The sequence below is a fragment of the Aedes albopictus genome, chromosome 1 (assembly GCF_035046485.1).
Source record: "Aedes albopictus strain Foshan chromosome 1, AalbF5, whole genome shotgun sequence".
NCBI lineage: Eukaryota > Metazoa > Arthropoda > Insecta > Diptera > Culicidae > Aedes > Aedes albopictus.
The window spans coordinates 227,259,874-227,274,794 of record NC_085136.1 but is presented as its reverse complement, the minus strand read 5'-3'; the positions used below and the strand labels follow the sequence as shown (position 1 = coordinate 227,274,794).

Genomic DNA, 14,921 nt, shown 5'->3' with positions numbered 1-14,921 from the left:
TTAAAAGCCGCATGGCTAAAGAGGTTGCTATGCCTACGCCCAAAGTCAAAGGTGCATTATGGACGATGCGAGTTCTCGGATTTGCATTGGAGACTTGGCCCTATGACCCCCTTGTGCATCAATAAAATAGAATAAAATTTCAAAGTGATACATAGGTTTCGTTCAAATTTTACGTAACGCTAAGGGGGAGAGAGGGGATCTAGTGCTGTGTTGCGCTGCATACAAAAGTTCTTACGTCACCTCATTTCTGCGAGCCGGATCGATTTCCGAAAATCAGCCCACGGCTTGAACGATGTGGGCGAATTGTCGGAATATGTGCCTTAGCGTGGGACACAAAAAGACATTTTACTCCTGTACACTTTTTGAGTTCCATTTTGGCCCCATATCAACTGTGCAAAGTGTCAGCTCGATCGGAGAAACTATATTTTAGCGCCAGCCGTTTTAAGTTTTCATACGATTTACTATGGGGAAAATCACTTTTTCACAGAAAAATCGTCACAGGTTGCCCCTTAACCCCTAAAAATATATCGATGAATGATTTCTGTTGGAAATTTTACGAGGAATAAATCCTCCGAAGACCGCAAAGCGATCCAAGGCATGTGGAAAAAGTTATTGAATGAAAACCGAATGGCGTGCAAACGCTGTTTAACATGTAAGGAATAACAATAAATAATAAAATCTCGTCATTTTATCGATCGGGTAAGGCTTAATAGCCGGGGCCCGTGGCGTAGTGGCTACACGTTTGCTTCATAAGCAGATGGTCATGGGTTCGATCCCAGCCCCGGCACTTTCGTCAGTTGCTCTTTCCCCCTAAGAGCAGCTGACACTGACTCTCTTCTGAGCCCCATGGCTCAAATGAACTCGGATACTTGGATATCGGCAAACGGCAACCCATAATGGACCCCCAATCGGACTGGAAACAGAAACAACCAACAGCCACACATCAACATCCTCGTGCTCATCATTCTACCACGATAGGGAAGAAAGTGAAAGCAGCGCAACGGCAGCCAGTTCGATATACACTCAGAAATAAAAGTATACACGGAATTACTATTATTTATGCATTTTGTATCCGCATCTCTCTCACTCTCTTTCTGTTTTCATGCTATCTGGTGCTTCGCCTGGGTTGACGAAACACTTCTCTTCAACCCAGGCTAAACGGCAGATAGCATGAAAACAAAAAGAGAGTGAGAGAGATGCGAATACAAAATGCATAAATAATAGTAATTCCGTGTATACTTTTATTTCTGAGTGTAGTACAATTAAAATAGAATACATTTAGGCGCTGTACAAAGTGTATGTACAGCTTCCAATTGGAATCGCTCACGCAGTGCCCTAGTGGACAATAGAGCTGTAAATTAATTTAAGTGATTGAAGAATAAAAAAAAAGGCTTAATAACTTTTTCCACGAATGTCGCATCGCTTTGCAGTCTTCGGAGGTCTGATTCCTCGTGAAGTTATCTACATAAATCATTCAACGACTTATTTTTAGGGATCAATGGGTGACCTCAAGCGATTTTTCTTTGAAGAAGTAAATTTTCCCCATAGTAAATCGTATGAAAAACTTAGAATGGCGGGCGCTAAAATATAGTTTCTTCAATCGATCTGAAATTTTACACAGTTGATATGGGACCGAAATGGAACCCAAAAAGTATACAGGAGTTGGAGTTTTTCCATTTTTTATATTTTCCCATATAAACGGTGTACCAGGCTAATGTGCCTATGCTGCAGACCCTTAAGGTGAAATGGGAGCGCGCCCAGGTGTATTTTTGACTCGCGTTCTCGAGAGCACCGATCTCGTCATCTACAAAATGACCGAAAACAAAAATGCTACTCAATGTTTACCACGAGTGAGCAAGTGTACTAATTGCTTTTTCAGCTCTGTTTGTTGCTTGAATGACGAAATCCGTGCCTTCGGTATTTGCAAAGCAGCCATTGTGATGGCCATCTTTGGATTCGCTCATATATGCCCCGATAAAACGGGACTTTGTTAATTCCTAAGAAGAAAACATAAGAATCCGTTTTGAATTGAAATTGTTAGTCACACGAACAGTCGCGTAATTGGACTTCTGTGGCTAGTTATTCAAATGGTTCTGCTCCTTGTTGGGAATGGACGGTGAGCTTAGGGTCTTCTCCGCCCAAACTTGCCCAAACGCAATCGTGTTCCATTCGAATGCGACTGCCGCTTTCTGGCCGCGCCACAGCCACTCTGCGTCCATGCCACGTTTTGGCTCATCGTTCGTGTGCCGCTCAACCTCCATAAACACAACTGGTCGGTCGTAGCCCAGAACCACAGCACTCGCTCCTTGAGCTTGAGCTTGAGTTTGAGCGTTTGAGCTTGATTGATCGCCCGTGGATGCTACTCCAGTATCGCTAGACCAGCTACACTCACACAAGGAACGAATGAGATACCTGCGAGGGACTAAGCAGGCATCTTCAGTGTGTGAGTGTTGGTGATCTTCTATTTTTAGGTGATAATGGCGCCTGCCACGTCAGAATGCAGGCCAATGTGGGGAAGGGAAAGAAATGATGATTGCAGACCGAATATACCTCTGCGTCTGCACAAATTCATGCGGATGTCGGAGTAATGGTGGGATATGGTTGGCAGAGGATTCACACATTGGTGCGTGGGTGCCAGGCGTATGGTGAAAATTACTTTGAAGATAATGAGGTACAGTTCGCTTGATTTTATAACAAGTAGGCGTTTTATGATGATTGATTGACACTGTGCTAGGAAAGTTGGAATTAATTTTCAACCAGTTTCTGTTCTAGCGATGGCTATGAACATGTGAATATGCATGTGTTGTATATGTATGGAGTACGAAAAAAAAGCTCGGAAGAAAGTATAGCCCTTTCGTGACGAACCAGCACAATTGTGCTGTTGAGCGGTAACAGTTTTGCATATTTTTTCATCTGTTTAGACTTTGTTTTGAGTGATGTAAACTGTTCCAATAATTCAGCCAATACTTATACTTGTATGTGTGCAAACAAGCTTTTGTTTACGTTGCCTATGTTATTTACCACAACAAGGTAAACAAAAAGTGGACAAAAACCGTAAAACATGAAAAAGTTTTATCTTTCGCTTATTTTTTATTTCCAATTTATGTAGGTAGTCAAAGCAAGAAATCGAAAGATAAAGAGTAGAATATTGGTTCCCTTATTAAGCATGTGGCTCCCATTTTCATCCTACGAAAAACAAAGGATTGAAGCGCTGTTTGTTTTGTTTCTTATTTTTGTATTTTTTGTTAGAAGTGAGCACCCATGAAAACAAAAAGAATGGAATCAATCGGTGCCGTAATCGCTGTTTTCGAATAGGATGAATATGGGAGCGTGAGATTACTGATGGCACACATACCCTAGTTCTTTCACATGAGTAAAAATAATTGTTGTTTTGTTGGAATATCTAAGAGTCCTGGAGAGCCATAGTTGAGCCATTTGTATGGAGATTTAACTTTTTTGCGCTCTATCCCGAAAGGGTTATAGAGATACAAAGTAGGAGGAAAGTAGTCACTAGACCACCAAGCCCATCTACGACCAATAAGCGTGATTTGTTTATTTATTTATTGTCGTCGATCATTTATTCTTTATCAGCGCTTCTGCCGCTTTCGGGCCATATGTTACGCGTTTAAGTACTGCCAAGTTTTGAACGCTTCCGGTCACGTTTCAGCCAGGAGCTATCCAACTGGAGTTCGGGCTGCTTTCGTGCATATCAGGGACCATCCAACAATGCACCAGCTTTCCACATGCGGTGCCACATGATCTTAACGATCGTAGGTACACCTGTCGCTGCAATTTGACCGTTTGGCAGCACGTTTAACATGCCTTGTACCATAGTATCTGAGTAGCCAAATGCAAAATTTAGGGTAAATTTTCTCTGTAGTTCCCCATCCGAAACTCCCCCTCTTCTAAATGCCTTGACACCCGGAGCACCAAAAAAAGCCTGGAAGCGGCCGTGGACTGTGACCAGCTGTTTAGAGTGTAGCTTCCCGGGTAGAGGTCAAGTACTGACGATCAAAATGTGATATTGATTTGATTGAGATAAGAGTTAAAAGTACTGAAAATAATAGCAAAAATATGTTCTTGAACCACCTAACTAATAATTTGATATTCGAAGATCAATCAAATAGCTCACTGCTATTTGTTAGATCTTACCAAGAGCTAAATGTGTTCCATATGATGACGATATTCCAGTAGTAAATTTGAGATAAATATTTTATTCAGTACTTTTATCTGTTAAGGTCCCATTAGACATGACAAATATTTGGCCAAACAAGCCCAACAAATGACCAACACAACGTAAATCATGGCAACCTCGGATGAATGTCGGACTACAATGACAAATATTTGTCATTATGACAAACAGTCTAATGGCCCCTTTATGTATCTCAAACAAACTACATAATATCACTTTTTGATCTCCGTATTATTATATTTTGTTATTGAGCTTTTTTCCTCTGCTCAGGTTTGTTGGAAACAATCGAAGCGTCATTGCCAGAGTCTCGGGGCCTGCCTGGCGAAATGACAGGCTGTTGTTTGATCGGAGTGTTCACTAGCTAGTCAAAGTATTGGCGAGTGACAGTCGTGGATGATGTTGTGACTCAGTGCAGGTAGATGGACACATAGGCTCATACCGAGAGTGTCTGAATGGACGACATGGCGAGGTGAACTTTCACTTGATGCAATTCCTGTTGGCCAAGGAATGGGTGCTTTAGGTGGTATTCGACGACAATTGATCCTCGTAGTAGGGCCGCGTAACATTAACCTGGAACGGCGGATGAGCTAATATCTGCGCTGCCTTCCGTCCCATAAAACCGTAGCAAGGCCTTTAAGTACGTTTTCCAGCAGTATCCAGCTACTCCCAGTCAACTAACTGGGTGGAAATAGGTTCAAATAAATCTCCTGAATAGCGCTGATCCGGCTCTGAGCTCAGTCTCCATAAGAAGGTATCCTAACCCACGGGTGACTTCCCTGCTTGCATAGATAAACACTAGGGCTGGCGGCAACTTCATTAGCAGAGAGGCACAGCCGCTCTAATGGGGTACCCCGAGCAGAAGAGAATAACAACAGCATAACAAAATGCGTTATTTTGGCAAAATAACTGCATAATGGAATTAGTAATTTTCATGTTATTAACATAACATATTGAGTTATAAACTTGTCTGTCATAAGCGGCAAAATAACAAGTCACATAACAAAAATTTGTTCCTGAAAAATCAATTTAATAACATGTTTTGTTAGTGGCAATAACAACTTAATAACAGTGAATTTGGGAAATATTTCAATAACAAATTTTGATATTAAAGAGTTATTAAATTAGTTAAAAATTAGGGTAAAAACTAACTTTTTTTACTCATTTTTGGGTAATTATTTTAAGTGTGTTATTCTATTTTTAGAAAATAATAGGCCACATAAAAAAAAATTCGAATTCATTATAAAACTTACAAACATCGACGGGATTTGAACCTCCAATCCTGCTATCGTAAATTTCCAGTCGCCTTTACCAATGAGGCTATCACAGCACTTGCAGTGAGGGACGATAGAAGCTTTACTGGTTCTACGTATTGCCAGTTTCCCTATTCCCCCATTTCATGTTTGCCAGTCGCAGGACAAAAATAGACAGAGATTTGAATGCAAGATCAAACAACGAACCTCTCTCTCTTACCAACAGCGCTATCGCGGTGCGCAGACATGTGCACTGTAACACTAATAACAGTGGTGGCGTTCGCAGGGCCCGTCGTCGGCTGTTTCGGAACAAAGAGAACGACGAAAAAGTTGCTAGTCGACTATTTATGATTGAGCTTCGTCATGGGGTGCATTTTGGCGGCGACAAAGATCCTTTCCAGACGGAGATGATTTTATTTAATTTTTTGTTTTGTTCGCGTTGTGAGAACGGCGATTATACACGTACCTACGTGAGCGAAGGTAAAAGGTAATTATATCATATGCCGATGTGATTACTTCTGCAGATGCTGTTTAGTTTTATCCTGTTTTAGATTATTTTTAGTAATGAAAAAAGATATTTATGACATAATGTCAAACAATATATGATCGAATAATAATAGACCGAAAGAAAAAAAAGTTATAATAGACAAATGCAATCATCAATTGAGCAGAATTGTCTGTATAGTTGACATTTTTATTGATTAGAATTATTTAGTAGGTACCATATTTGCTATCTCCACTCTCACTAACATTCATTACTTCGTAATACATAGTCTGTTCGATACTTTTTGACGTTATAATTAGAGGTTAGAATAGCAGTACATATGACATGACATATAATTTCAACTAAGTTTACTCAAATTTGAGATAAAAAGAACTCATTTGCAGATGTATCACTTTTTGAAGCTAAAATTTTACTTAACCTATAAGAATTGGGAATCGTAGAAAAGTGATAGGAAATTGGCACCGTAACGGAACTGGGATATTGAAAGAAGGAAATTAATACAAAGATAAACATATCAATAGCTATGATGCTATATTTACCCAAAACTCAAATTATAGCAATGAATAAAATAAAAAAATACGGAAGAGTCTGATGAAATTTCTAAAAGTTACAATGCCGTTATTTTCTACTTCATAATATGAAACAGCAGACAATAAAATAAAGAAGGTAAGCTATGTAATGGTTATATCTGCGATAAATTTTCTCCGATTTTGACAATATTGATCTCATTCGATCCAGATTTATTTTTTCCATCAAAAACAAATCCGACTGAACCAATCTGGTCATCGTGAGTTAAGAAAAAACCCGAATTGCCATACACGTGGAATTTTCCATAGACCAGCTGCAATTGGCTTCTTTAGTGGTGTTGAGATAATTCCATATTCACAATCTATACATGCCAAACTGAGCCGAAATCCAAATTTTCATGAACTTTGGTGCCCGGGAACCTATTTAAAAATCGATTTAAAGTTTGTATGGGATCGATTTGTCGAATCACCCCTCGTCGCATTTCGTACTGGGCGGAGCTGTCAAGCAATTGCCCAGCTGTCAAAAGGTGATTTCAAAAAATCTTTTTGTAATTGAAGCTTAAGGTATCAAAATAAAGTTTAAAAAATCTGAAAAAAATCATACTGGCTTAAAAAAAGGTGCTCTTTCGAATAAAATCAAAAAATCAATATATTATTCTTAATTTAAAAAACCCAATTGGTGATTGGTACAAATTAAGTACCTTACCAAGAAAAAAAATGTTAAATTTAAATTTATACGTTCAATATGTAGTCCGTCCAAAGTCTTACACCGTACATCAAAACGTTTTTAATTAGATTTTGTTTTAGATTTTATAGAGACATTTTAAAATCTTCTCCTGTGTGGTAGGGATAGGATTTTTCAAAACACCATCGTTCTTCTTCTTCTTCTTCATGCACCATCAAATCACCAATAGCATTTCTGTCCAGCCTAGGCCCAAAGTATTGACTTATCATTACGAAGCATAAATGTCAATTTCTTGATTTTGCTTTGGCTGACCAAGCCAAGGTTGACCGTAGCATTTTCATAATTCAAATCTCAATTTGTTCATCGAGCACATGTTCTGTTGTGCTGCACGTGGATGTCAAAGCGTTTTCAACAGTGTAATTACGAAGCATGTTTCACGAGAGACCATATTTTTTTCAATACGCTAACTCCAACAACGCCGATATTAGAATAGAGGAGCTTATAAGCAAAGGGGTGTAAGTTACAAAAACCCACTTTCGAGTAAATGAGCTTTGAAGTTTTTCACCAGTTTTTCATCCCATTCAAAATGTATGGAGTTTCAATATCAACCCAATTTTCTCTGATTTACTGTAATTTTTCTAATCATCATAAAAATAATCTTTAAAAAGTTCCTGTGAGCTTGAAATCTGAAGATTTTTTGATATGCTCAGCTCAAACTCGACAAAACGGTCACTTACACCTCTTTGCATCTGGGCCCCTCAATAGCATAAGGATATGTTCCAGAAAATTTGGACTTTTGGGAATACCGCGTAACCCAATCGTTCTATTCGCATTACCAATCAATATAAAAAGATGTCTTATTCAAACGAGTTGAAGTTCACTTAAATCGGTTCAAAGTTGAAAAAATATGAGTACTTTTCAGTTTTGAGGGTAGCAGGATACGCTTCCGGCATTCTACGCAATGAAAAACAAGCAAAACTGCAGCCCCTCAACAGCAATTGAATGTTTTTTTTTTTTTATTTTTCAATTACATAGAATAAAGCTGTTTCCTTATAAACATTTTCTGATCTTTTACCTGCTATCCATCGACCTTTTGCTCTACAAGCAATGAAAAAAAACGAATACTTAATCAAATTTCTCATTTTTTGTAATATAGCTAAAAATTAAAATTATTTCATATTCTGATATAATTATGTTATTTTTGCAACTGATTATTTTGTTCAGTTGCAAAAATAACAAAGTTATAACAGAGTTTGTTCTGATTTATTTGTAACAAAACTAGTTACAAAAGATTATAATATATTTTCTTATAATTTAGTTTGAAAAAGTTTGAAACAGTCCATGTCATAACAAAATTATAACATAATTTGTTAGTTATATCACATTAAGATATAATTATGATATATTATTGTTATGTTCATCTAGTCGGGTATGGCCTCCACTTTAGCATCCTATTCTACATCATATATGACTTCGTGATGGCTGAGAATTCTATATATTTAGACCAACATGTGAGAATGCGAACTTCAGTTTCTCTCTTCCCTAATAGGTGTATTTTCAACTATTCATGTACCTATCTTTCAAATAGGTAGATCCGACTCCATCTCTGGAACGACAGGGAAAACATGTGAAATACAAAATATTTCTGAAAAATCCCATTCAAAACCATCTACAATTTTGGATTCAGCTGTCTGTATTAGCTTCGTTCAAACAAGTTTATTTCATAAGTTTGACATTTTTATCATTGAAATTCACATGTCAAAGGCGGAATCTGGAACGTCCCTTTGATAACCTTAAAAACCTTCAATATCGTCTGCTATGTTCTCGTTTAGATGTATGCAGGGTACTGCGCCACTTGGGCAGTGGCTGGTATTTTGGGTACTTTTCAGCTACAACTCAGTCAATTTCAGAAATTTAGCAAAACCTCGCGCCGCAGAGCAGGGACTTTGTTTTGTACACATTACAGCACCTCCATGTCACGTAATATACCAGAGGTATGGTGATGTGATACCGTAAGTGTACCATACTTTGCGCACCTAGGGCCTAACTTTGCGCACTTTTCAAAAAATCGTTAAACAGTTTTTCTGGTGCATTATGCAAACTTTTTCCCACGGAATACTAGCTAGTGATATGGGGCATGCACTTTGTCTCAGTTTGGATGTAATGATAAATGGAAGAGGAAGACAAATTGATGAGTGAATATGCCGTTGCTTTCCCTCAAATGCTGTAAATAACGTTGTAGAATGACGTAGGTTTTGTTTCAAAATTTGTTTTAGTTTAGATAGCAATACCATAAAGTATTTGTGCACTCTCAATAATACAATAATAACCAAACTTGTTCCACAACAGAATGTAATATTGAGATGTTATTTAAGGACTGCATACCAATTGCTTGGTCATAACAAAATAAGATTGTCCAACAAAACATGTTATGGAAACGTAATGCCTTGATAATTCAATAATAACAAAACAAGATATAAAAACAGGTTTTGTGATTTCGTAGTTATTAATTTGATATTCCCCTCTGCTCGGGACAGGGAGCGAAGGGGCTTTGAGAGTTCGCCACGACGAGGGGTGAAGGCGAAAAACTAGCGAATCAAGTCTCGATCAAGTTTTCAGAGCAAACCGTCGTCATTTGGTGCTTTAGATTTGTAGTCTTGAAAATTCGAGGTGCGGCTTCGTCATTTCTTCACCTTAAGACGAAGGAGACATCCAACCTTAGTAACCAGGCACATAAGCGGGTTACAAAACGCGCGAGAGACAACCCGCAAGAGAACAATCCGACACACGTCCTAGAAGGTTAAATATTTGTGTCTATCTATGTCTGCTTACCATTGTCTCCAAAAACAACACCGTCAATCCATTTTATATGCGGCGCAATCCGGGTAAACGTTGAAGGCGTATTAAGCCCGCAGTCTTCTCCTTTGCTGCTGATGGCAAATACGTAGTCATAGTAAGCGTCCAGTATAGCGCCTAGCTCACGAGACATCGCTGAACCCTGGTTGGACTGTAAACGGTTTAGCAAGACAGATGCACAACACTACTTACATATTTTTCAAAACTACATACTAGACCTCTTCATAAAAAAATGAAATTTCTCAAATTCAACCAGTCACCCCCACATCTGAATTCTAATGCTAAAACAAACTTCTGGTCAAATTTTCAGCTAAATTGGTGATGATTTCGAGGTGCCTCAAGTCAAAAATGTGTTTTATGGTCATTTTTTACCTTTAAAAAATGCACATGAAGGCTAGAACCCATATAAAATATCGCGGCCGCCAATAAATGAAAGTTTATTCTATTCCTTACAACTTTTGTGAACATTATGTGCTGATCGGAGAATGTTTTGATCATATTTCAGGCGAAACATGTCTAAAGGTCCTATCTGCAGAAGAGAGGCTCTCTTTGGTTTCCCTCTCTTTCGATAATATCTCAGATGTTCATTTGAATTATGATTATCTCCTTGCATAGAACGATCGTCAAATCAATCATCTTTTGATTGGTACTGCAAAAGTAGTTGAAAAGTTTACCATTACATTGCAATAATTGAAAGAGAAAGTGAATAAAGAGAGTCTCTCAAATGCAGATAGGACCTATTGAAATGTTCGGCCTGATTTATTCGATTTTCAGTCATGCAAGTACCCTAAAAAGTTACATTTTTCAACATTTTTTGTTCTACGAAATTCCAACACACAACTTTTCTAACAAGTATCAAATCATTAAATAATTGCCCACATTTTTCTGAACAACATTGCCATACATCATTTTCTTATACGATCGACGATAAAAATCACAAAAATCGAAAAGTAGAAGCTTTCCTGAGTTTTTTGATATCTGGGGTTGACGCAACTGTTGGCAGACAGAATAATCAAACATAGTAGCTTTGCTTTTTCTTGATGATTGCGATGATTGATCATTGATTCAAGTGACAGCTAGGCACAAGCAAACATTGCTTTAACAAAAGTGACGTATAATGTGTCACAGTAGAATGTGAGGATTGGCTCAGATGGTAAGGCTATGGACTGGCAAACCAAAGGTTCAGAGTTTGAGTATCGTCATTTTATCGTATTTTTATCATCATGCTGAAAATATCAACCTGCACTTAAAATGCAAAATAAACGAATCAATTCATTGTTTCAATTTACCTGGCCTTGTAATCTTTTTCAATCGATGGCTGGTGTAGGGAAAACGCATGCATGTACGCATCATTCCGACAGAACTTTTATGTTTGCGTAGTTGAAAATCGAACACGCTAACTAATTTATTTCTCAATCCGTAATTCGGCCCTTACTGGGTAGCTGGGTAGCGGATCACATCCGCTCATTAGAATCATAAAATTTTCCGTCGTTAGGTTAGCGTATTGAATTGTAGGAAAACCAACTTCACATGTCGAAAAAAATGCATTCAAATTTCATAAAAAATACGATAAAAATGACGATACTCAAACTCTGAACCTTTGGTTTGCCAGTCCATAGCCTTACCATCTGAGCCAATCCTCACATTATACTGTGACACATTATACGTCACTTTTGTTAAAGCAATGTTTGCTTGTGCCTACCTGTCACTTGAATCAATGATCAATCATCGCAATCATCAAGAAAAAGCAAAGCTACTATGTTTGATTATTCTGTCTGCCAACAGTTGCGTCAACCCCAGATATCAAAAAACTCAGGAAAGCTTCTACTTTTCGATTTTTGTGATTTTTATCGTCGATCGTATAAGAAAATGATGTATGGCAATGTTGTTCAGAAAAATGTGGGCAATTATTTAATGATTTGATACTTGTTAGAAAAGTTGTGTGTTGGAATTTCGTAGAACAAAAACTGTTGAAAAATGTAACTTTTTAGGGTACTTGCATGACTGAAAATCGAATAAATAGGACCAAAACATTCTCCGATCAGCACATAATGTTCACAAAAGTTGTAAGGAATAGAAAAAACTTTCATTTACTGGCGGCCGCGATATTTTATATGGGTTCTAGCCTTCATGGGCATTTTTTAAAGGTAAAAAATGACCATAAAACACATTTTTGACTTGAGGCACCTCGAAATCTTCACCAATTTAGCTGAAAATTTGACCAGAAGTTTGTTTTAGCATAAGAATGAAGATGTGGGGGTGACTGGCTGAATTCGAGAAATTTCATTTTTTATGAAGAGGTCTACTACATACTTTACAAGTACCAGGAACCAGAGTGGCATCTTCGCCTACACAAACTTGGTCGTTGGACAACTCCATTGGACAGTCCTTCAGCACTTTTGATATCAGGTAGAGTTCTGTTTCGGTTCTGTCCTTGATCAATAGTTCAACTCGATCATCGAGTGTTTGGACCGTCCTTAGCGGACCGTGACCATTGGTTTGAAATTGTTTAATCTCCACAGAATCATGCGACCAAAGACATGCTGGTCTGAAGTACTGGTTAAACCTATTGGAAGTTACGTAAACATGGTTATCATAGACATTTGAAATGATTCATTAAACTTACTTTAGCTCTACTGGATCCAGTTGCAAAATGGCCAAATCATTTTTCAGTGGAGCTTTGCTGAACTCTGGATGCATGAATACCTGAGAAACCGTTACCTGCTCCAAGTAAGTGCTTTTCTCCTGCAGCAAATATTCCGGATCAGAAGACAGTTGGAACTTCTTCTCTTGATGCATTTGAACTAAGAGTGATTCACTGAAATACATTTTGTTATTTTTATATCCATAAAATTTCCATCAAACTTACTTTTTGAAACTGTCAATGCAGTCCGCCGAGGTTAGCACAAACTGCCGGTGAATCAATGTACCGTAACAGCTGTAGGTTACAACGGTTTCTATTACCGGATCCTCCACGTAATGGCCAATGATAGCCTTGTATTTGTTGTTGGTTGCGGACGATACGTATGCATTCTGCAGCTGCACTGTCCGAAATTCGGAATCCCTAACGGCCACATGATCGTCATACTCACGAAGCCTGTAGTATCTAATGGCACACTCTGTTACCATTATGGAGCAATATGTGCATTTCTTTAGGATTGGAAGGTTATAAAAATAAAGTGTTAACAAACATACCTATCGGATCAACGCTGATGCCCGTTTCCGTTTGAATCCAGTTCAAATATTGTGACACCTCCAACAGGGACCCGTCGCTTCCAGAACCCAGCGCTAATAGGAATGGATGCTCTCTGTAGTTGGAAATGGCTTGGACCTGCACAAAACCATTTGGCTTCATTCGAGAGTTTTCATAACACTGTCGTCGCAGGCTGCGTTCACATTTTGTAGTGCTGATAGTAAAATTGTCGATATGATTGTCTGAAATGTTCTTTGAAACATATTTAATCTGTTTGCAGTGTTCTACAAAACAAAACTAACCTATAGCAATATGCTGAAGAGAGGAAAATCCGTCAGAAGTCGCTGCATTCCAAAAGCAAGTGGGTGTGGTTTGTTCGTCAATACTGTAAATCGTATATGAAGAGATGGTTAAAAACGTAAAGCAAACTTTTTGTAAAGAAGAGAGAGGGAGTCTGACCAATGCTTTGTTCTTACTACTACTTCTTCTTCTTCGTCTTTTTCTTCTTCTTCGTCTTTTTCTTCTTCTTCGTCTCCTTCTTCTTCTTCTTTTTCTTATTCTTCTTCTTCTTTTTATTCTTCTTTTTATCTTCTACTTCGTTCGCTTCTTTGTTATTGTGAGTATTTCTCTGTAACTGACCTTTTTAATTTGTACATGTATTCTTATCGAGGAAATTTCTATAACAAAAGTTTCCTGGACCTACCGGGAATCGAGTCTGTCACTTCTAGCATGGTTGATTATCCGCACGTTTACTTTTTTGGAAACATGGATTTCCATATTCCTGATTGTTTTCCACGCCATATATAGTTATTCAAGCATCATGGTTGTTGTTGACTCTAATATGTGTATAGCAATGAGCTATTAAGAAAATTGTAAATATTCACATCCCTCATCACGACTTGGATCGAATTACTTTTACTAGCTGCTATGTATACTATTCACATAACAAATGGCATTACCTCAAGTTGGTCCTCAACTGCAGAATGGCGACATCAAGGCTAATGTGGTACTTGGTGTTGAGAATGCCCCAGCGCGGTAGTGTTTCATTCTGAAAACTGATAGTCTGAGGCTGCAGCTGTGCGCACTGTTTCGTCGTCAGAATGTGTAACTGATCTACGATAACACCGACACAATCCGACTCTTCAACGGTGTCAAGTTTGACGACATGTGCAAAGGTCTTGTCCCGATAAGGTTCCGCGAAAATCGAGCTGGCTAATCCTCGTGTAGCGTACGGATAGTTCGTGTACAGGCAATCTGGGATCAAAGAAATTACGGTTTTATTGGAACAGCCTTCAAACATTTCGAAATAAAACAGCGTCTAACCTTTGACACTTTGCTCGTTATTCGGCATAAGCGGATTGATCGAAGTGGTTCGTGATAAGGGCACATGATCGGGTAACAATTCTTAAGCGAAAGAACAGAAACCTAGATTAAGTAAAAACGCATCCAGTAATCTAGTCGGAGTTACACATTACCTCCATAGACGGAATTCCCAGCGAGCCGGCAGACGAAAACTATTAACAGGTTTACTAACCGCGTCGTTGCTCTCGTCTTACCATTCATCATTGTAGGTCCCTGACATTCACAGCGTCCACTGAGTCTATAGTATGTAAATTAATCTCAAAACTTGTCCGAATACGAGCTTTACCACGGATCGTGCGCACGTCCATACACAACGAGCTCTGAAATCACACTACTAGCATAGTATTGATC

At 38.4% G+C, this 14,921-nt stretch overlaps 1 protein-coding gene across 1 annotated transcript in view; it reads right to left on the bottom strand.

The window, feature by feature from the left end:
* LOC109430290 (uncharacterized) overlaps positions 1-14,921 on the bottom strand; it is a 19,822-nt gene extending 4,901 nt beyond the window's left edge. The window contains exons 1-9 of the mRNA XM_029856970.2: positions 14,684-14,921; positions 14,532-14,612; positions 14,168-14,462; positions 13,511-13,593; positions 13,211-13,450; positions 12,885-13,134; positions 12,642-12,833; positions 12,329-12,581; positions 9,992-10,166 (exon numbers count right to left, since the gene is read on the bottom strand). Of these exons, the coding sequence (XP_029712830.1) occupies positions 9,992-10,166; positions 12,329-12,581; positions 12,642-12,833; positions 12,885-13,134; positions 13,211-13,450; positions 13,511-13,593; positions 14,168-14,462; positions 14,532-14,612; positions 14,684-14,774 (1,660 nt within the window). The 5' untranslated portion in view covers positions 14,775-14,921. The remainder of the gene's footprint in view (positions 1-9,991; positions 10,167-12,328; positions 12,582-12,641; positions 12,834-12,884; positions 13,135-13,210; positions 13,451-13,510; positions 13,594-14,167; positions 14,463-14,531; positions 14,613-14,683) is intronic.